The following is a 22,091-nucleotide window of genomic DNA, read 5'->3' as shown; positions in this document are numbered from 1 at the left end:
CAAGTCATTTCATTGATATGTTCTAAGTAAGCCTGCGTCATAAATCTGTGAAAAGCGAGTAATAACAGGTGCACTTAAAAGTGCTAAATATCTATCAGAAAAACTTCTCAGATTGGTCTTAAACAATATTCGACTTACCTCATAGAGGAAAAATAATTTCTTTACTCGCATGACTAAGTTTGGTGTCTTTGCAATACAGTGTTACACCAGCATTTGGCACACTAATGGTTCAGGAGACTTATCATTAAGCATTTTAAATTGTTCAGATGACTTATCATAAAACATTTTAAATGGTTCAGGAGACTTATCATAAAGCATTTTAAATGGTTCAGCTGACTTATCATAGAGCATTTTAAATGGTTCAGTTGACTTATCATAAAACATTTTAAATGGTTCAGTTGACTTATCATAAAGCATTTTATATGGTTCAGTTGACTTATCATAAAACATTTTAAATGGTTCAGGAGACTTATCATAAAACATTTTAAATGGTTCAGGAGACTTATCATGAAGCATTTTGAATGGTTCAGGAGACTTATCATAACACATTTTGAATGGTTCAGGAGACTTATCATAAAAAGTAAAAACACAAAAATACTGAACTCCGAGGAAAATTCAAAAAGGAAAATCAAAAATCAAAAGGCAAAATCAAAAGTCCAAACACATCAAACGAATGGATAACAACTGTCATATTCCTGACTTGGTACAGGCATTTTCTAATGTAGAAAATGGTGGATTGAACCTGGTTTTATAGCTAGCTAAACCTCTCACTTGTATGACAGTCGCATCAAATTCCATTACATTGTCAACGATGCATGAACAAAACAAACATACTCAAAGAGTAAAAATGTCAAAAATAGGGGTACAACAGTCAAGATTGTGTTATCATCTTAATATCACTACATAAACAACAAATGTAACAAAGTAGCACAAAAAGGCATACATCAAATTCAACATTCTCATTTTTCTTTTCTTATACGGCTGAATTTATCTATGTAAAGTCTACCCATAAATGAAAGAAGGTTTTCATTACTGGTGTAAAATTGCGCGTTTGAAATTCGCACAGGTAGACATAAAAATAATTTTGACGTATGACGGCATACATAAATGCAGACTCACGTAAAGTAGATATAACAAAAAACAGACTTACAGTAAAAATAATAAATAAAATAATGGTGTGGTTCAAAGTATGACGGGACACATAAGTACAGTTTCACGTCAAATACGGCTGAATTTATCTATGTAAAGTCTACCCATAAATGATAGAAGGTTTTCATTACTGGTGTAAAATTGCGCGTTTGAAATTCGCACAGGTAGACATAAAAATAATTTTGTCGTATGACGGCATACATAAATGCAGACTCACGTAAAGTAGATATAACAAAAACCAGATTTAACAGTAAAAGTAATAATAATAAATAAAATAATGGTGTGGTTCAAAGTATGACGGGATACATAAGTACAGTTTCACGTCAAATGTATATCATAAAAAACAGACTAAACAGAAAAAGTAGTCTTATTGAATAAAATAGTTTAGTCATTCATAGTATGTCAAGATCCTTAAGTAAAAGTAATATCAATAAATGAAATAATTTTGCCGTTCAAAGTATGTGGTTTTACCTAACCACAGAGTCACTTCAAATGAATATCTAAAAAAAGACATATAAAAGAATACTATAATACGTAATTAAGATGATAACAAACGTCAGTACGCAAAATCTATACTTCAAGACCATCTTGTATTATTTGTGAAGTTGATATGGAATATTTATCAACAAGTTCTGGGTATCTTCCGATGAACTTTTTTAGAAAAGGGACGATACGTTCTTTGACATACCCCTGGTTCATCAATTTTCTGCTCAGACACTGGTGACGTTTTACAAAGTCTGAATAGTAACTGCAAGCTCTTGAATACCTAATAAGTTGGGAAATGTATATTCCATATGCAGGTGAAGTTGGTATATTACTACTAAGGTGGGAGAAATTGATAATTTCAAAATTAAAATCGTCTCGTTTGTCATAGATTCTGGTACTGAGATGACTGTGTATGTCAAATTCGAGGTATAAGTCTAAAAATGAGGCAGAGGAAGCCGTGTCTGTGGTCTCTTTAATTTCTAGTTCTGGTGGGTATATTAATGGAATCCAATCAGAAAAGTTCGGATTGTTAATGGAAAGAACATCATCAATATATCTGAAAGTGAAATTAAATAACCTGGCTTCTTTGATCTTCTTGTTTTTGACAAGTGTCTGAAGGAACTCCGATTCATATGAAAATAAGAAGAGGTCGGCAAGGAGAGGCGCACAGTTCGTTCCCATAGGAATGCCGACAATTTGTTGAAAAAGTCTACCTCCAAATTCAACAAATATGTTGTCAATAAGAAACTCCAGCATACTGATCACTTGTTCCTCTGTGTAGTATGTTTTACCCTTTTGTTCCTTATTAACAAAATATGCCTTATGGTATCCCAAAGTGATAAATTTATAGCGTATGCTACCATTTTTATGATGAAAAGCATTGTGAATTATTTCTTTTAGACGGGTTTTCAATTTCACATGGGGAATGGTTGTATACAAGGTTGAAAAATCAAAAGTTTTAATAGAACTAATTTCAGAAAAAGACCGAGATTTAAAATTATCCAGAAGTTCTTTAGAGTTTTTCAGAATCCACATATGGTTAATACCACTACGTGAGTAAACAGTTTCACAGTATATCTGAAGACCCTCTTTAACTGCGGACAGAATTTTAGTCAATCTAATGGACAATTCTTTACTAGAACAAGCAGAAGAGCCAGTAATGTACCGTTGTTTGTACGGAATTTTGTGAAGTTTAGGTATCCAATACAAACAAGGTAAGTCCTCCGATTTGTTGTTCAATGCAATGTTCATAGAGGCCATGAAGGACTTATGATTCGCCAAAATCTCATCCTTGTCAAATGATATGTTTTTGTATGTGGGATTACCTGAGTGTTCATTTATTCCTAATTCTTTTATAAGACACTCGTAGTAATACGATTTACATACAAAGACAATATTATTTGAAGCTTTGTCCGCAGGAACAACAACATACTTATCTTGAAGAGATGATAGACATTTCACAGCCTATATGTCACTGAAAATGGACTTAGGTCGATCATTCACACAGTTTTTCAACTTATGAATGCGAAAGCATTTTAAATGGTTCAGTTGACTTATCATAAAGCATTTTAAATGGTTCAGATGACTTATCATGAAGCATTTGAATGGTTCAGAAGACTTATCATAAAACATTTTAAAATGTTTTTTAAAAGTTAATTTACCAATACTTACATGCTTATTATGATGTGAACATTGCAAAATATATGCCAGCTTTTAAATAGCCACTACACTGTGTGTACATTGTACCTTGAAAACGGCCGTACGGTGTCCTATAGTTGTTAATTTCTGTGTCATTTTGTTCTCTTGTGTAGAGTTGTCTGATTGGCAATCATACCAAATGTTCTTTTTTTATATTTTCAATTTTGGTTTAATGTAGTTCATCAGTAAGTGATGGTGATATCAACATGTTTATAATGGCTTGAACAAATTATACTTGTCTGTTTTTATAGTGATTAAGATTTTATCGCAATGTTGACAGTTGTACCCTTATTTTTGACATTTAAACCTATTATGTCTGTTTGTTTTGTTCACACATCGTTGTCATTATAATTGAATTTTATGCGACTTTCATGCAAATGAGAGGTTCAGCTAGCTATACATCCAGGTTCAATCCACCATTTTTTATATACGAAAATACCTGTTTCAATTTAGGAATTTGACAGTTGTTATCAATTCGTTTGATGTGTTTGAGCTTTTGATTTTGCCGTTTGACTACGGACTTTCCGTTTTGAATTTTCCTTGGAGTTATTTTTGTTATATGACTTTTTGTACATACAAAAGTACATCAAATGAAGATTTTGACTAAGTGGAGGATATGGTATTTAAAGGGGCATTATGTACGAATGTGAGCAGGATCTGTTTACCCTTCAGGAGCACCTGAGATCACCCAAGTTTTTGGTGGGGTTCGTGATGCTTAGTCTTTAGTTCTCTATGTTGTGTCTTGTGTACTATTATATATCTGTTTGTCGTTTATTTTTTAGCCATGGCGTTGTCGTTTTATTTTTTAGTCATGGCGTTGTCAGTTTATTTCGATCTATGAGTTTGACAGTCCCTCTGGTATCTTTCGTCCCACCTTTTTGATCCATTTGTTTAAGCCATGAATTGAGATAATAAAGACAAAATAGTATACCGCTGTTCAAGAACCACACATCGATTTAACTAAAACAAATCCGGGTCATAAACCAAAACCGAGGGAACACACTAACTATGAGGTGAAGGTTGACGTTATATCATTGCACGTGCTTACCTGTCTATTTGTATTTCAGAGTTACTCAATTGTCTGTTTATATTTATAGTCATAACGGGGTCATATGCCAATAGAATGTATTCATGGGTGATGATGGTATTGAATTAGATGGCGTACAGTCAGCAACATACATGAAATGCTGGTACTTCATAACAAATCAGACATCGTGTATCATTCTTTAAGGTTCTGTAGTAAATTACGTTTCAATATACATTCAATTAAATTTGACAGTTTAAAATAAATTAGATTGGCATAAGTTTGGCAGCTATTGTCCCTTTAATGGACAAATATTCTTGTTTGAATATATTTTTCCTTTATATTTCAACACTAGTGTTGAATAACAAACTTTAAAGAAATTTAAAGCAGAGCCATTAGACTGGAACAAAACTTGGCAATACTATTTATTGTTTTGTCCTCTATTGACTTAATTTAACTACTAGTAAATGGTAAATATTGTAAACGAAAATCGTTGAGACTTTAAAAGAAAGAATTATAATTATTTAAAGATATTTTACAGTCAGGTTTAAGGCGACGTGGTCTTTCCAAGGATTTGTAAAGTGTAGCAACAATCCTTCTTTATTTAGTTTACATTGTTTTTCTTTATTTAATGAAGAAGTAAATCAAACTGTGTAACTTTTTCATTTTTTGAAATACGAATTTATAGCGACAGTCTTCAAACACAATTTACATGATTAATGACAGTTCTTAAATAATCTAAATATTTGATGGATGGCCATAGTTCTATTTTTTTGGTTTCGCAGTGTTCTTATACTGCAACTAGAGGCTCTACAGAGCATGTGTCGCTCACCTTGGTCTATGTGCACATTAAACAAAGGACACAGATGGATTCATAACAAAATAGTGTTTTGGTGATGGTGATGTGTTTGTAGAACTTACTTTACAGAACATTCTTGCTACTTACAATTTCCTCTATCTATAATAAACTTGGCCCTTTAGAAATTAGATACAGAGGAAAATATGTTGTAAAAATTAATGAAAATTGTTAAAAATTTACTATAAAGGGCAATAACTCCTTAAGGAGTCAACTGACCATTTGGTCATGTTGACCTATTTTTAGATCTTACTTTGCTGAACATTATTGCTGTTTACAGTTTATCTCCATCTATAATAATATTCAAGATAATAACCAAAAAACGGCAACATTTCTTTAAAAAGTATCAATTGGGGGGGGGGGGGGGGGGGGGGGGCAGCAACCCAACAACTTGTTGTCCATTTCATCTGAAAATTTCAGGGCGATAGATCTTCATCTGATAAACAATTTTACCACATGTCAGATTTGCTCTAAATGCTTTGGTTTCAGAGTTATAAGCCAAAATCTACATTTTACACCTATGTTCTATTTTTAGCCATGGCGGCCATATTGGTTAGTTGACCGGGTCACCGGACACATTTTTTAAACTAGATACCCTAGTGATGATTGTGGCTAAGTTTGGTTAAATGTGGCCCAGTTGTTTCAGAGGAGAAAATTTTTGTAAAAATTAACGACGACAGATTACGGACGACGGACGACGGACGCCAAGTGCTGGGAAAAGCTCACTTGGACCTTTGAGCCGGGTGAGCTAATAATAAAGTATGCTTATTATATCTCCTGCATCAGTGATACATTGTATATTGATCAAAACTTTTACATGTAAGTTGATTTCGGGTATGAAACCACTGCTATAGTTATATAACACAACATATTGCATACCCAACTGATATGCGGAAATCAAAATAAATCATGTGGAGGAATGTGTACTAACAATTCTGTATAATATCTCCACTTTCTTGTACCTTAATTTTTACGGAAATCATTTTTGAATTAATCATGCAACATTTCCGTTTATTTTATTGTAACTTGTACATTAAAGTAGTATTATAGATTTTTTTGTCCCCTAATTCTATAATGTATACTTTTATTTGAATATCGTGGTGGTTTTACTATTCTTATAGTTAACATAACTAACTTTTAATTCTTAATAACTATGCATTGTCATGATTAGTTAACGGTTTCATTTATTTTAAATTTACGGAAAGCTAATGTTGATTCATTCCATATCATGTATATTATCTCTTTGATTTTTTAAGTAAATGATTTCCTGCTTTAAAGGGGGATTCTAAAATCAAGTTATCATTGCCCAATTTCTAGGGTTGACTGTAGACAATACCGAGTGTCTTCAATAACCATAGCTTTAGTTTGTGAGATATTTTAGAAACTTTATGCATTTCAATGTAAAGGAGACTTTATACCTTACCAGAGTGACATAATTCAGTAATTTTTTAAGATGAATTTCGTTTATTAATTGGTTAATTCACTTAAAGAGTTTCCTGTATGAATCCAGCCTCATATGAATAAAGGAACAAGTCGACAAGAAGAAGAGGAGAACACTTGATTCTCGTAGAAATGCCAATTGTTTGTTGGGAAACATGTTATCCAAACATAACAGATGTGATATCAATCGAGAAATCAATCATCTTAATAATGTCAATTTCAGAGAATTTTTTGTTTGAAACAGAGTGAATTTGTACAGGGTACAATTTAGCCCTTCCTAAAACTAAATACTTGTGTCTATGTTAGTCATTCGTTTTAAAGACATAAAAGCAGGACCAACTATTTCAATTTAATATTTTGTTTGGACTAAGAAAAACTTGTGTAAAGTGTAAAAAAAGTATAATGATGAATTTTTTAAAGATTTTATGTGCTATGAAAGATTTTTTTTTGCACCCATATCTGATTCATGTCACATCTAGAATCTGGTTTTTTTTCACAATAACTTTTAAGAATTGCTTTGATTGCTGATAAGATTTATGTTAATAATTTAGGTTTTGTTGAGCACTTAAAAGGCCCAGCAATACATTGCTGTGTGTAAGGAAACTTATATTATTAGGTATCCAATATAGTGGGAAATAATCCATATATTCATATTTGGTTGAAATTTCAATAGAACATATAACAGACCTATGATTGTCCAAGTGGGCATATAAAGGAAACAGTAGTACACCGCTGTTCGAAATTCACAAATCGATTGAGAAAAAACAAAAACAAATACGGGTTACAAACTAAAACTTGGTATATGTTGACTTTCCAAGTGAATTGTCAATACTTATTCATTTATCAAGCATGACATGTGATCTCTTCACAAAAACTATGTTTTTTGTGCTTTGTCTTCGGGTACAACAACATCTATATCATGTAGGTTAGACAGGTGTTTTGCAACATTTGGGTCTTTAAAGATTAATGTAGCTTTGGCACTCATAGATATATAAAGTTTTTTAATTCTGATTTGTATCAACGACCTAATTATTTGACAGGGACAAAAAAAATCAGTTTAACAAAACGCCGTTTTTATATGTAGGAGGTACGTATATTTAGAAAATCCTCAGGGTTTTAACTGTCTAATCTCCTCGTGTATATGAAATACGAAGGAGGTTAGTGAATCCTTTGAAGATACCAACCAGGATAACAAAAATAAAATGGATTGGCATAAACTCAAAACAAAGTGAGATAGTGTGCAGTGACATGGTAAGCTTCTTGCTAGGGATACATAGCATGATGGCACTTATTTACTTTTCCTTTAATCTCATATAAGATATAAAGGAATATATGTCAGGCTAATCGTATTTGTCTATTTTGTAACATATGCAATGCGATTTTATTTGAAAAGGTATGGGTTACATATAAAGACGTTCTTTTACTAGTAATAGTAATTAACATCAGGTTACATATTATTTACTGTGAACAAGACTATCATACTAAATTCAAAATATTTGAAGGGTTTCTTTTTAGAATTCATCATAAACACACAGTAGACTAAAATGACGTAGAAATGCCGTATGTTTGAACCCGTTTTTAAATCAACTTCATTGTGTAGAACAGATTTTTTTACGGATAACATTTTTTTAATCTCCAGGATCAGGTCGAATGAGATTAAGAAGTTCTGGTATTTTATGCACAGCTGATGTAAACTCTTCTTTTGAAATTACATCGTCATTATTTCTATCCATGGCGTCGAACAACTGATTTGCTACTGTTTGTGGATTTATTTCGTTCGCAGAGGACCCAAACAGGTCGTTGTAAGCCTGTAAATTAAAAATGAAAACACATAATTAAATAAGAGAACCCGAGTCAAAGTACAGTAACTGTGACAATATATTGTACCTACTTCGAGGTGGTGTCAAATATGGTTTAAGATGTAGATTTTTAGCAATCTTAAAATTATTTAAGGAGTAATAAAGGCTAAGACCATATAGACGAAGGAAATGTTAACTTTTGTTGTTAATGTCTGTGTCATTTTGGTCTTTTGTGGATAGTTGTCTCATTGGCAATCATACCACATCTTCTTTTTTATATTTTCAAAGTTTCCACCGGTCTATTTATTTTTTTATATTGTCAATATCATAAACGAGGTATTTTATCCAAAACACACTATGGGTGAGTAGGATATCAGAAGAGGCATTTACAATCATAAATCTGAAAGTCAATAAATGTTAAATAATACTGGCAACTTGTCAAAATTTTCTTTAATACTCGTTTTATGACATTTAAATTTTAAATTTAAAAAACCCACAAAATAAAATTTTCTAGGTAATCAATGACAACTGCAAGGAGAACTTACCGGTTGATTAACAATTTAAAGTGAACATTATCAGACGTGTTTTAAATTGCATTGTAAGAGGTGTGAAATAACCTTGTAAAAGTATATCCGCCGACGACAACATGCAGTACGCTATATATCAGATATCCATTCGTATCCAGTGCTTGTTATACTTAATATTTTGGGCTAAATTATTTTTTTATTAGAATACTTTTTTTTAATTAAAGTATTTGATACCATTTAGGTTCATATCGGAATATTTATCACATCAATGCAAAATTAGTACATGAAAAAAAGGTTTCGGAAAGGATACAGTATATAATCCTACTTAGCAATTATCTGGCATCTGATACCGGGGGTATCCCAAAATAAAAGAAATTATTCATTGAATTCAAAATTCTGTTTGTTTAATTGATATATGAAGACAATATGTCTTTGTTACATGTAGGTAATAGTTTATGGTTCGATCTGGTTGTTGTAAAGTTACCCTTTCCACCACTCAAACATACGGCTATGGGTATGATACATGTTGAACATACAATGACAATTTATGAGCAAACGCCTTGTCTAAAAAAGTTTTTTCTCCACATAAACATCGACGGATTTTTTTTTTATGAATGACTGTTCCCATCCAGCCATAGAAAGGCCGTCAGACGTCAGAGCAATTTTGGTACATACGAGATGTCTGTATTGTATCATATGTTAAAACGGTAAATTTCAGAATAGTACGTTTTCGTCATGTCTATCATATAGCAATACCTACCCGTAGAAGATCTCTGACTTCAACTCGGTCTATAGATCCACTTTTATCCGAATCGAATAATGAAAATGCAATATTGATTTTATCTTCGACTTTATCACTGTCCATCATACATATTCCTATCACAAATTCAGTAAAATCCACAGTTCCACTGCCGTCCGTATCAAAGCAGTCAAACATCTTATCTGCAAACTTAGTGGCGTTCCCAGGAAAGCGTCCACTATAGACACGTCGAAATTCCTTTTTAGACAATTCACTTTTGCCTTTTGAGTTTTCTTTGAAAATTTGTTTTAGATCCTCATATTGTTGGTTTGTCAGATGAAATCTCTCTTGCAGTTCCTTCTTTGGAATAGTACTCGGTTTGCCTCCCATTCTTGCCTTTTCATTAGTATAATCTTTTTGTGAATAGAAAATAAAGAAAATTAAAATGAAACATTAAGGCAAAACAAGATATTTATCATCTAAAATAGGTTCTATTCAATTGAATTGCATTTTAATTATTTTTCTTTTCCTGTGCTCAATCGTTTTACCATTTGCAGCTTGAATCAGATGTAATGATTTATAAAATCAAACGCTACAATAAAGTCAAAACGTGCGAGTTAATACCGTTTTGTATTTCAATTTTAACAGTTCGAAAAGCAAATGCAATTCACCTGAATAGACAATGAATGAACAGTTACTTTCAATTCTACCTTTACGATCTCAATATAGATTGCATATTTAAAATTATATGCTAATTGTAGAGAAAAAAATCTTTATTGAGAATATCAAATAGTTACTACTTTTCAATTATTGATAAATATAAAGTACGGAGAGAAAGTAGTTAAATTGGTCCGTTTGGCATCAGAATTATTACCTGATAACGGACCTATTTTCTTTATAAATCTGACAGAAAATTGCACAAATGTTAGTTATATTCTTTTTAAACGTGCTCACTTTTACCTTTGTTTAACGCATCTGTTTATATCTACGAACTCTATGTGAATTGAATTGAAATGACACGAAGAAATGAATATTTTTTTACACTCCTTATTACCGTTACATCTTCATCTTCCTGTCCTGCATTTTTGTGCTATGTTGTTGTGTTCGGGTGCTGTCATATTGACGGCTTAACCAGACATTGATATTTTCCTTTTAATTCGAGTCATTTGATTAGGTATTTCTGAACGATCTGGTCCTGTACGAGTGATATTTAAATATTTTCGCCTAATAAATTGTTCGAACGTCAGACACGTATACAGAAATTCTTCGTCTATTTCTTTTGATCGATGACTTATTTTTCTCTTTTAATGTACAGTCTATATGTTTATGTCTCTTAAAAATTCCTACACAACACCAATCAAAACACCAATTTAATGTGTTTTTAACTATTTTTAAACCAAGTATTTGCAATTGACAAACAAATTTAAAATCGGGAGGAGGGCCTTTTTTCTTTGAAACTTCCAACGAATAAACTAATGGCAATTTCAAATTCTTGAATGATCTCTTTGGTATCACAAATCAACAGTTAGCATTATTATAACTTGCATGTGCGATCCTTATATTTCTTTAATCTTAAGGCATTTTGTTTAAGCTGTGAATATTCAACACGATTACCAACTTCTTACATATAGCTATATTAAAAATAGATATAATTAATAATGCAGCCTCTGGTTTTAAAAGAACTGCCAAAAAAATGGCCGCTTGTTCGAATTTTTCTGACAGATTTTTTAAATGTGTGAAATAAATTTGAATCATCGTTCTGTCTTACCGGCAGAATTACATGTAGACAATTTAAATGACTTTTTGTTTATCGCCAAAAATAGCTCTGCCTGAATAAGTCAACGCATCTGTACATGTATATATCTTCTTTTTATGGTTTTTTTTGGCAGACAAATCAAATAGTTTTAAACGGTTTTTAAGTTGTAGTTTAATGAAAAGTATGAACACGCGAGTGTTTGTGCACATATTTTCTTTCAGACTACACGTCATAGACCTTGAACATCCATATAACCATAAATTTGAAACCTTTAAAAATAGTCACACTTTGTATATATCATGTTTGTAACAGTTCAGTATTGTTTCAGAAACGATTCAACATGAAGAAACACGGATGACTTGAAGATGAGTTCTTGAACCAACAACACGAAGAATTGAAAGAAACGGTTAATAATGTTGTGTCATATGTATTATTGTTTGTCTGTTTGTCCGTTTCTTTAATAGCCATGGCGTTGTCAGTTTATTTTCGATTTATGAGTTTGACTGTCCCTCTGGTATCTTTCGTCTCTCTTTTTTAATAACAGATATAGTATGGAAATATTTTGCATTAAAAAACACACCATCATGTTGACCAAAGGAAACAAATATATTTACCTATGCAGAAAAACTATTCCACACACCAGAACACTTACATTATTTTAGAATACACATAGATTTGATACCCCAATTATAATCATATTTTTGAATGTCTATTATAACTAAACACTGACCTTTATTAAGGACGAAGTTTTTAAAATTGTATACCCATATTGAATGTCTTTAAATTTAAATTATGTCATCTCTAATTTAAAAACCAAAAATCATAATGGGACATCAACAAGCATGTAGTGTTATGAATGCACACAATATCTAAACAACATGTCAAATTAAAATTTTATATAAAAGCACAAATTCTTCCCCGTTTGAATAGATATAAGTATTAAAAATTAACAATGCAGCTGATGATTGAAAGACCACATCTTTACTGAAAAAAACCAACTTATCATTTCTCCTTTACGTTTTGCGAGAGAAAAAAAACACGTTTAAAAAAAAATGCGATAAATGTTAGTGAGCGGGTATTCTATTTAAGAGAGTATGTCAGAAACTACAAAATGTAAGTTATATTCCCATTATATATTGGTATCATTCAACTACTTCCATGTGAGAGTGTCATAAAAGACGTGAACTGTTTATAATTGTATTGTATTTTTCCTACTTGGATGTGGCTTCGGTGGATTATTTTAGATATACTGACTGTTACGTAACAAAAAAGAAGCACTTAAGGAATGTACTTAGCAGATTATCCTTTTTTGCTTTTCTTAATATTACTTACGATTAACATATTAAAAACAGTGTATAGTAAACAGACCAAAGGTTAAATATTTAACCGGTTTATTAAACAACTATTGACAATGAATAGACTGATTGTCAAATATTTATCTTGTTACGCTAACATCACTTACATTTTTGTTTTGTATTTGTACTTCATGTTCATAAGGCAAATGTGAATATGAACAGATTTAAAACACAAAAGGTCACAACATTGCAGAAATGATATACGCAAGTATTTTATTTTTTCTTGGAAGAGTTTGATTTTTTAAAATCCAATATGACGTTTCTTCGAAACTTAAACAGTTTGAAATTCCAAATGATTACATGACTGAAAGAGTCATATTTGAAATTCAATAAGGGGCAAACGTGAAATATGTATTGTAAGCTATAAAGCCGAGAAAAAAGTATGACTAACAAAACACGCCTACTGATTACGGGGGTGTTTAACGACTTTAGATACAAAAAAAGTGGTTTTGCACACTCGGTTTGCGAGACCCTCGTGGGAAGTCAAGGTTTTAAACAACTTTCAGGAACATTAGTATGTCAATTTCCCTTGTATTTCGAAATTATTTTCTGTTCCATTGATTAACTAAACATTTAAACAAGTTTAAAGACAAAACATATAGTACTGTAATTAAACAGAAAAGGCCGTAAAATAGCAATGATTTGTTCCTATGGAAAAATTGCATGGAACCACTATTGCACTTAATACATTTGGGAGTGAATCAGAACGATAAGAACATGCCTTCAATTTTTATATTCAATAGTCTTGTAATACAGACGAGTCTAATGAACAGAAATAGAATCTGATGTTCAGCAGATGCTCTACAAAGAGTAGATTTAACATTGAGTGAAAAACAAGTCAAAATTGTCTTACGTGGCAGGCTATAATATTTAGTGTTATAATACCTTGGATGCAGTGCGCTTAAATGTCCCTCTGGTATCTTTCCTCCCTCTTTTAAGGAATAGATCAGCATCAGAGAAAACACAGGAGGTACGATAAGGGCTATTATTCAGCACTTTAAGTGGCTAAACTGGTTAAGCTCCTCAATACTTTTTATAACATATTAATTTATGAATAGATTGATATAAGCAGAATGACGTCAGTAAACGGAAGAAATGTCATTTGCAACGTGTCTGTGACCTCATGATAAAATAATAAAATAGAATTAGTTAGAAACATCGTCTAAGGGAATGCTTTGGTCATATCTTCATATTTATGATAATATTTCTGAACAAAAAAGGGGCTAAAGATACCAGAGGAAATTCAAACTCATTGATCAAAAATAAACTGACAACTCCATGTCTAAAAAGGATAAAGGCAAACAGACAAATAATATGTCACAAGACACAACATAGAAAACTAAAGACCAAGCAACACGAACCCAACAAAAAACTAGGGATGATCTCAGGTGCTCTGGAAGCAGATCCTGTTCCACCTGTGCTCATGTTATTACAAACCGGGTAAATAGTCTAATTCGGTAAATCACATTCATGTAAAGGGAACGGAATTGTAGTAACAACATAAGGAACATATCCGATATCATCTGTGAAACGGATATTCCTTAACAGTCAACCAACTCGTGATGGCGTCCGTAAAATTAACAAAGAAATGATATCAACTTCACCATTTTAATACTTCTTTGTGAGCCACAACCCTTTAGTATGATAGTAAATACAGGCTCGGGATATACTCTGTATGCAGGAGATGCTGGAATGCTGTTACATAGATATGGAAAGTTTTTAATTGGGAAGCTGATGTCATATCTTTTGTCGTAAAGTTTTGTTTTCAACCGACCCTCATTGTCAATTTCTAAATGTAAGTCAAGATATGAGAAAGAATAAACTGTATCTTTTGTTTCCTTTGCAATTTTCTCTATACACAAGAATACTTGAATTCAAAATTATATGCATGTACACTTAGAAGGCATAAAAGAGGGACGAAAGATACCAGAGGACAGTCAAACTCATACATCGAAAATAAACTGACAACGCCAGGCTAAAAATGAAAGAAGAAAAACAGACACACAATAGAACACATGACACAACATAGAAAACTAAAGAATAAGCAACACGAACCCCACCAAAAACTAGGGGTGATATTAGGTGCTCCGGAAGGATAAGCAGATCCTGCTCTACATGTGTAACCCGTCGTGTTGCTTATGTTATAACAAATCCGGTAAATACTCTAATTCGGTAGGTCACATTCATTAAAGGGAAGGGGATTGTAGTTACGACGTAAGGAAAATATACGATATCATTTGTGAAACGGTTATTCCATAACCAACTCGTGATGACGTCCGTAAAATTTACGAAGGGATGATTTCAACTTCACCATTTAGAAGTCTTGGTTTAATAGCTTCCTTAAGAGCAGCAACCATCTATCAAGAAAATCATGATAGGAAATGCAAGCACGGTAATATCGTATCAATTGGGAGATATATACCCCGTATGCAGGTGCTGCTGGAATGTTGCTACTTAGAAATGGAAAGTCTAACAATCGGAAAGCTGAAATCATCCCTTTCGTAGTAAAATTTTGCTTTCAACCGACCCTTATTGTCAATTTTTAGATGTAAGTCAAGATATGAGTCCGACTTAACTGTATCTGCTGTATCCTTTATCTCTAGTTCGATGGGATAGATGCGTTCAACATAGTCACCAAATTTTGAATTATTTAGTGAAGGAACGTCATCTATATAGCGGAAAGTAGAGTTAAAGGATATTGCTAACTTCTTATATTTCTTCCTAAGGAGTTCCTGTATGAAAAAGTAAAATCACAAAAATACTGAACTTAGAGGAAGATCAATTGGGAAAGTCCATAATCACATGGCAAAATCAAATAACAAAACGCATCAAAGAACTGTCATATTCCTGACTTGGTACAGGCATTTTCAAATGTAGAAAATGGTGGAATAAACCTGGTTCTATAGCGCTAACCCTCTCACTTTAATGACAGTCTCATCAATTTCAGATATTTTTATATTGATGCGTTAAATAAACAGACAGAAGTCAGCCTCATGATAATAAAGAAACAAGTCGGCAAGAAGAGGGGCACAAATAGTTCCCATTGGAATCCCAACCGTCTGTTGAATAACAAGTACTCCAAACGTAACAAATATGTTATCAATAAAAAAATCATGCATCTTGATAATGTCAGTTTCAGAGAATTTTTAGTTTGAATCAGAGTGAATCAAAGTGTACACCTTAACATATTTGTAGGTCATTTCAAACAAACAAATATGATTTGAGTAATTCTAAGAAAACTATTGTCAATAGTATTCTAAGTTGTTTACGTTTATTAAAGGGTATAATCCACAAACTGCATTGTTTAGACCGACAAGATTTTGTAAAGATAAAACATGAAGTAAGTGATTTAAAAAAAATTGATATCTACGTGTTATATATTCTATCTATAATGAGGGAAATTTGTAAGCACCGTGCTTTCAGGTTTTAACATGATCAAAAATCTAAATTGAAAGATTTATATCTTTAATTTGATCAAGTTTATGTGCAGAGTTTTAACCAGTTAATACGTTCGTTTTTTTTCTTTTATAGAGAAGATTTATGATTTTTCAGACCAAAGTAGGGAACAACACAATACAATAGGTGCACACTATCGCTGGATGTTGTTAATTAATGTTGTGGCCTCATCCTTTCTTAACGATTGTTTCTTATAGGATCTAGAGTCGCTTTACATTTTGGCGGATTAATTCAAAAATTGAATATAGTTATCTCGAACTTTGTTTCATTTAGTCCCAAAGTTTGTAGGATCTTCAGTCGCTATACATTTTGACGGATTAACTTCAAAATTGAATATAGCTATCTCAAACTTTGCTTCATTCAGTCCCAAAATTTCGTTCTTTGACAACACATTCATTGCTGTATATTGTCCATACGTTTCGATAATTGTATATCATATAAAATATAATCATATGAAATACATTCAATAATTAAACACACAATATACATATATTGTGTTTGCCAGACGCGCGTTTCGTAAACAAAAGACTCATCGTTGACCCAAGGATAAAAAAGTTAAACAGACCAAATAAAGTACGAAGTTGAAGAGCAATGTTAATAATATGCTATGTGCTATATGCACCTTTATCTTGTGCTATGAACTACAGATTTAAAACTTATATATAATTGTCAGATTGCCCTTACCTTTTTGTTTCTAATCCGTCCTTAACTTTGACATGCTACACCTGAAAGAGGAAGTTTGCACAATAACGGTAAATCATTCAATGTTGGCAACGCATTACTATTCATTCATTGGACCTATTCATTCGGTACAATACCTTAAACAATACAAAGGAATGTTTTTAAATTTAAAAGGATCACAAAAATGATATGCAGAATTCAACGTACATTGTTGTTTACATATATTATACTACAGTTAAATGGTTTAATTTTAGCTGATTATCCGTCTTATAAATCTTTCAAATGTTTATACCATTAACATTGAACGGCAAATTAAATAAAATCAAACACTCTTCGTGGTCCAATGAGAAAAGCACTTGTTTTAGTTTAATCCAAACTAAGAATAATAATACCTACTTCTACCTGCTCATACACTTAACATAGCCATTACATAACTTGTATGGTGTTATGGGCTCTGTTTTCATTTAAAGGTGAACGAAAACAAACAGTACTTTTTCAATTATAGGTTTAAAAGATTTAAAGAATTTTGGTCTTTTCTATTTCATAATATTTAAAAAGATCAAATAAACATTCCGCTTTCTTAATACACCTTGTAATTTTAACCAATACAAGCTTACAGCGTATCATCTCGGATATTGCCAGTCGCAGACTTTTCAGACCAGTTTGCATCGGAAGAGATGAAAATGAGACATAAACTATTCTGAATATTTTTCTTGCAAAAAATGGTCTCGATGCCTTTAACTTGATGAGTATACGTCATCATAATTCAGTTTACACAAATATACCTCCGTTCTTACATTGATTTGTCTATTCCCTAATTTCTGCTACAAGTACCGAACGAATTACAACTATAATTTTGTGTTGTAGAATCTCAATCTCAAGTATAAACCTCCTGACTGCAAACGTGCTAGTTCTCGATTCATATTCAATATATCCGACTGAACATTGCCAATAACACTATCTGCGAAATGTGTTATTCAATTGTCCTAAATATTGTGACTACTTCAAAATACTGATGGTTTCAATGGAGGGTTATTCGGGAAATGGGATAAACATAAGAAAGAATTAAAAAGTTGAATGGTTTCATAAAAACACTTGGTACATTGATCGAAAAAGAGCTAAATGTTGGACATCACCTGTCCTTCCATGACAAATATGTTGTTGTTCCAGCTGAAACAGCATATACAGCTGAGTCTGTTAATCTTCCTGTTTTATTATCATCAATTCTATCAGCATTCAAAACCGTCTTCAAAGTTATTGTGTAATGACCAATTCTAGAGAATAAATATGAATACTTAAATTTCGATAGATCTGTTAGAATATATACAAAATAAGTATCCTTTCCCTTCAATAATATGTTTTGACACTTCTTCCATTTCCCATTTCCTTATAAACTAAAAGACAAAATAAAAGAATATGTCCTACATTGTTTCATAATAAGGAATGCGCATTGTAGATAAAAGTATCTTGTCTTAGGAAAGGATAAATCTTACTTTGTAAACAAACTCTCATTAAGACATAAAACTCTCTGAAACTGACATTATCTAGACATTCTTATTAATAACATATGTGTTACGTTAGGAGTACGAGTTTTTCAAGAAACACTCGACATTCACTTGGATACCAACAGTGCCTCTCTCCTTAATGACTTTTACCTTCAATCATATGATGCTGACTTTTTAAAGGATCTTCTTATGAAGAACGAAAGAAGCTAGCATTATCTTTCTAGCTTACTTCCTGCTATCTAGATGATATTCTCACACTAAATAACTCAAATTGTTGGCGACTATGTTGAAGCTTCTCTTCAATCTAAGTTAAACAGTATACAACATATACAGATAATTGCGCCTCTTATCTTGTCTTACTAGAAATTGACAATACAGGGTCGACTCGTTACCAAATTCCCGTTCCCTTTTTTGAATGTGATCTATCGAATTAGACTTATAATCGGTTTTGTATTCATAACGGGTCTTCTCGGGTGACATATGTGGTGCAGGATGTGCAAAGGTTTCCGGTATCTCTAACATTACATGGTTGGGGTCCGTGTTGCTCAGTATCTAATTTTCTATGTTTTGTTTTGCTTACTTATGTTTGTCTTTGAGTCGTTTTTTCGTTTTTGTCATGGCGTTGTCTGTTTGCTTTCGATTTTGGTATCTTTCACCTCTTGTTTGTTACACACTTGAGTTCATGTAACGATCAGCCAACAATCCCTGAAAATAGATTCATCATGTGACCAAATTTAATATCAATGGGATGAAATAAAACTGAGTACTTAGAAAAACAAACCAAAAAAAAAAACCCCAAAAAAACACACACACCAAAAACAAAAATATAACAGAAATAATAACATTGATATCAATAGAATAATTAGACATTGGTTATTACGATACTGTATTAACTTCTTGTTATACCTTCTGTACTCCACGTGTCGGGTTAAATTTTAATTATTTCATAGTTATATAATTCTTTGGACTTAACTTTTCCCATCTATACCTGTTAGTCAGTAATGACGATTTACCTATGCTTTAATGCAGAGAACTCTGTATGGCACCACCCGACTGCTAGTCAAAGTATTGTGTAAGACGTTTAATCCTGTAGACGCACCCCTTTCTCATTTCTATCTTTAAATTTATTACAATGTTGATTAACGGGGGATTAAAACTGTTTAGAAAGTAGAAGGGAGGTAAAGAAAGAATTTTAGTAATTCTTTGTATTTGCCATTGAATAAATTACATTTTTCTATTTGCTTTTTCTATACGCCTTTTTATGTTTTTTTGATACATATATATATATATGTTGTCGCTCTATACTTATGCATCCCGTCATTGTGTTATGTAAGTTTGTATATTCTTGTCTTTAGTTTTTGCTAGTGTGCTTGGTGTCTATACCATTTTCTGCTTCCTTGTTACTTTTTGTTCGTTTTTAGCTCACCTGGCCCAAAGGGCCAAGTGAGCTTTTCTCATCACTTTGCGTCCGTCGTCCGTCGTTCGTCGTCCGTCGTCGTCCGGCGTTAGCTTTTACAAAAATCTTCTCCTCTGAAACTACTGGGCCAAATCAAACCAAACTTGGACACAATCATCATTTGGGTATCTAGTTTAAAAAATGTGTGGCGTGACCCGGTCAACCAACCAAGATGGCCGCCACGGCTAAAAATAGAACATAGGGGTAAAATGCAGTTTTTGGCTTATAACTCAAAAACCAAAGCATTTAGAGCAAATCTGACAGGGTTGAAAATGTTTATCAGGTCAAGATCTATCTGCCCTGAAATTTTCAGATGAATCGGTCAATCGGTTGTTGGGTTGCTGCCCCTGAATTGGTAATTTTGAGGAAATTTTGATGTTTTTGGTTATTATCTTGAATATTATTATAGATAGAGATAAACTGTAAACAGCAATAATGTTCAGCAAAGTAAGATCTACAAATAAGTCAACATGACCGAAATAGTCAGTTGACCCGTTTAGGAGTTATTGCCCTTTATAGTCAATTTTTAACCATTTTTCGTAAATTAAAGTAATCTTTTACAAAAATCTTCTCCTCTGAAACTACTGGGCCAAATTAATCCAAACTTGGCCACAATCGTCTTTGGGGTATCTAGTTTAAAAAATGTGTGGCGTGACTTGGTCAACCAACCAAGATGGCCGCCACGGCTAAAAATAGAACATAGGGGTAAAATGCAGTTTTTGGCTTATAACTCAAAAACCAAAGCATTTTGAGGAAATCTGACGAGGATAAAAATGTTTATCAGGTCAAGATCTATCTGCCCTGAAATTTGCAGATGAATCGGTCAATCGGTTGTTGGGTTGCTGCCCCTGAATTGGTAATTTTGAGGAAATTTTGCTGTTTTTGGTTATTATCTTGAATATTATTATAGATAGAGATAAACTGTAAACAGCAATAATGTTCAGCAAAGTAAGATCTACAAATAAGTCAACATGACCAAAATGGTCAGTTGACCCGTTTAGAAGTTATTGCCCTTTATAGTCAATTTTTAACCATTTTTCATAAATCTAAGTAATCTTTTACAAAAATCTTCTCCTCTGAAACTACTGGGCCAAACTAATCCAAACTTGGCCACAATCATCTTTGGGTATCTAGTTTAAAAAATGTGTGGCGTGACCTGGTCAACCAACTAAGATGGACGCCACAGCTAAAAATAGAACAAAGGGGTAAAATGCAGTTTTTGGCTTATAACTCAAAAACCAAAGCATTTTGAGGAAATCTGACATGGGATAAAAATGTTTATCAGGTCAAGATCTATCTGCCCTGAAATTTTCAGTTGAATCAGTCAACCCGTTGTTGGGTTGCTGCCCCTGAATTGGTAATTTTGAGGAAATTTTGCTGTTTTTGGTTATTATCTTGAATATTATTATAGATAGAGATAAACTGTAAACATCAATAATGTTCAGCAAAGTTAGATTTACAAATAAGTCAACATGACCGAAATGGCCAGTTGACCCCTTTAGGAGTTATTGCCCTTTATAGTCAATTTTTAACCATTTTTCATAAATCTAAGTAATCTTTTACAAAATCTCCACTGAAACTACTAGGCCACAATCATCTTTGGGGGATCTAGTTTGAAAAATGTGTCCGATGACCTGGCCATTCAACCAAGATGGCCGCCACGGCTAAAAATAGAACATAGGGGTAAAATGCAGTTTTTGGCTTATAACTATGAAACCAAAGCATTTAGAGCAAATCTGACATGAAGTAAAATTGTTAATCAAGTCAATATTTATCTGCCCTGAATTTTTCAGATAAATTGGACAACTGGTTGTTGGGTTGCTGCCCTCCAATTGGTAATTTTTAAAGAAATTTTGCCGTTTTTGGTTATCTTGAATACTATTATAGATAGCGATAAACTGTAAACAGCAATAATGTTCAGCAAAGTAAGATCTACAAATAAGTCAACATGACCTAAATGGTCAATTGACCCCTTAAGGAGTTATTGCCCTTTATAGTCAATTTTTAACAATTTTCATTAATTTGGTAAATTTATGTAAATTTTTACCAAATATAGTTCTCTGTTACTAATGGGCAAATTTCATTATAGATATAATTGTAAGACGCAAAATCGTTCAGTAAAGTCAGAACTTCAAACACATCACCATCACCAAAATACAATTTT

General features: G+C 32.5%; 1 protein-coding gene across 3 annotated transcripts; it reads right to left on the bottom strand.

Moving 5' to 3' along the window:
• Nucleotides 1–8,010: 8,010 nt before the first annotated feature.
• On the bottom strand, nucleotides 8,011–17,130 carry LOC139500850 (hippocalcin-like protein 1). Of its 3 annotated transcripts, none has more exons than XM_071289743.1 (3): nucleotides 16,970–17,130; nucleotides 9,740–10,131; nucleotides 8,011–8,461 (listed from the first exon to the last, which is right to left on the bottom strand). In XM_071289743.1, the coding sequence occupies exons 2-3, from the start codon at nucleotides 10,106–10,108 to the stop codon at nucleotides 8,282–8,284; spliced, it is 549 nt and encodes a 182-aa protein (XP_071145844.1). In that variant the 5' UTR covers nucleotides 10,109–10,131; nucleotides 16,970–17,130; the 3' UTR covers nucleotides 8,011–8,281. The 3 variants fall into 3 exon arrangements, with proteins under 3 accessions (XP_071145844.1, XP_071145858.1, XP_071145849.1); XM_071289757.1 differs by lacking the exon at nucleotides 16,970–17,130 and adding an exon at nucleotides 12,089–12,201; XM_071289748.1 differs by lacking the exon at nucleotides 16,970–17,130 and adding an exon at nucleotides 10,679–10,801.
• Nucleotides 17,131–22,091: the final 4,961 nt, after the last annotated feature.

Source organism: Mytilus edulis, chromosome 1, assembly GCF_963676685.1.
Source record: "Mytilus edulis chromosome 1, xbMytEdul2.2, whole genome shotgun sequence".
In the NCBI taxonomy this organism is placed as follows: domain Eukaryota; kingdom Metazoa; phylum Mollusca; class Bivalvia; order Mytilida; family Mytilidae; genus Mytilus; species Mytilus edulis.
Note: the sequence above shows the minus strand (reverse complement) of the source record. Positions and strands in the feature narration are given on the sequence as shown.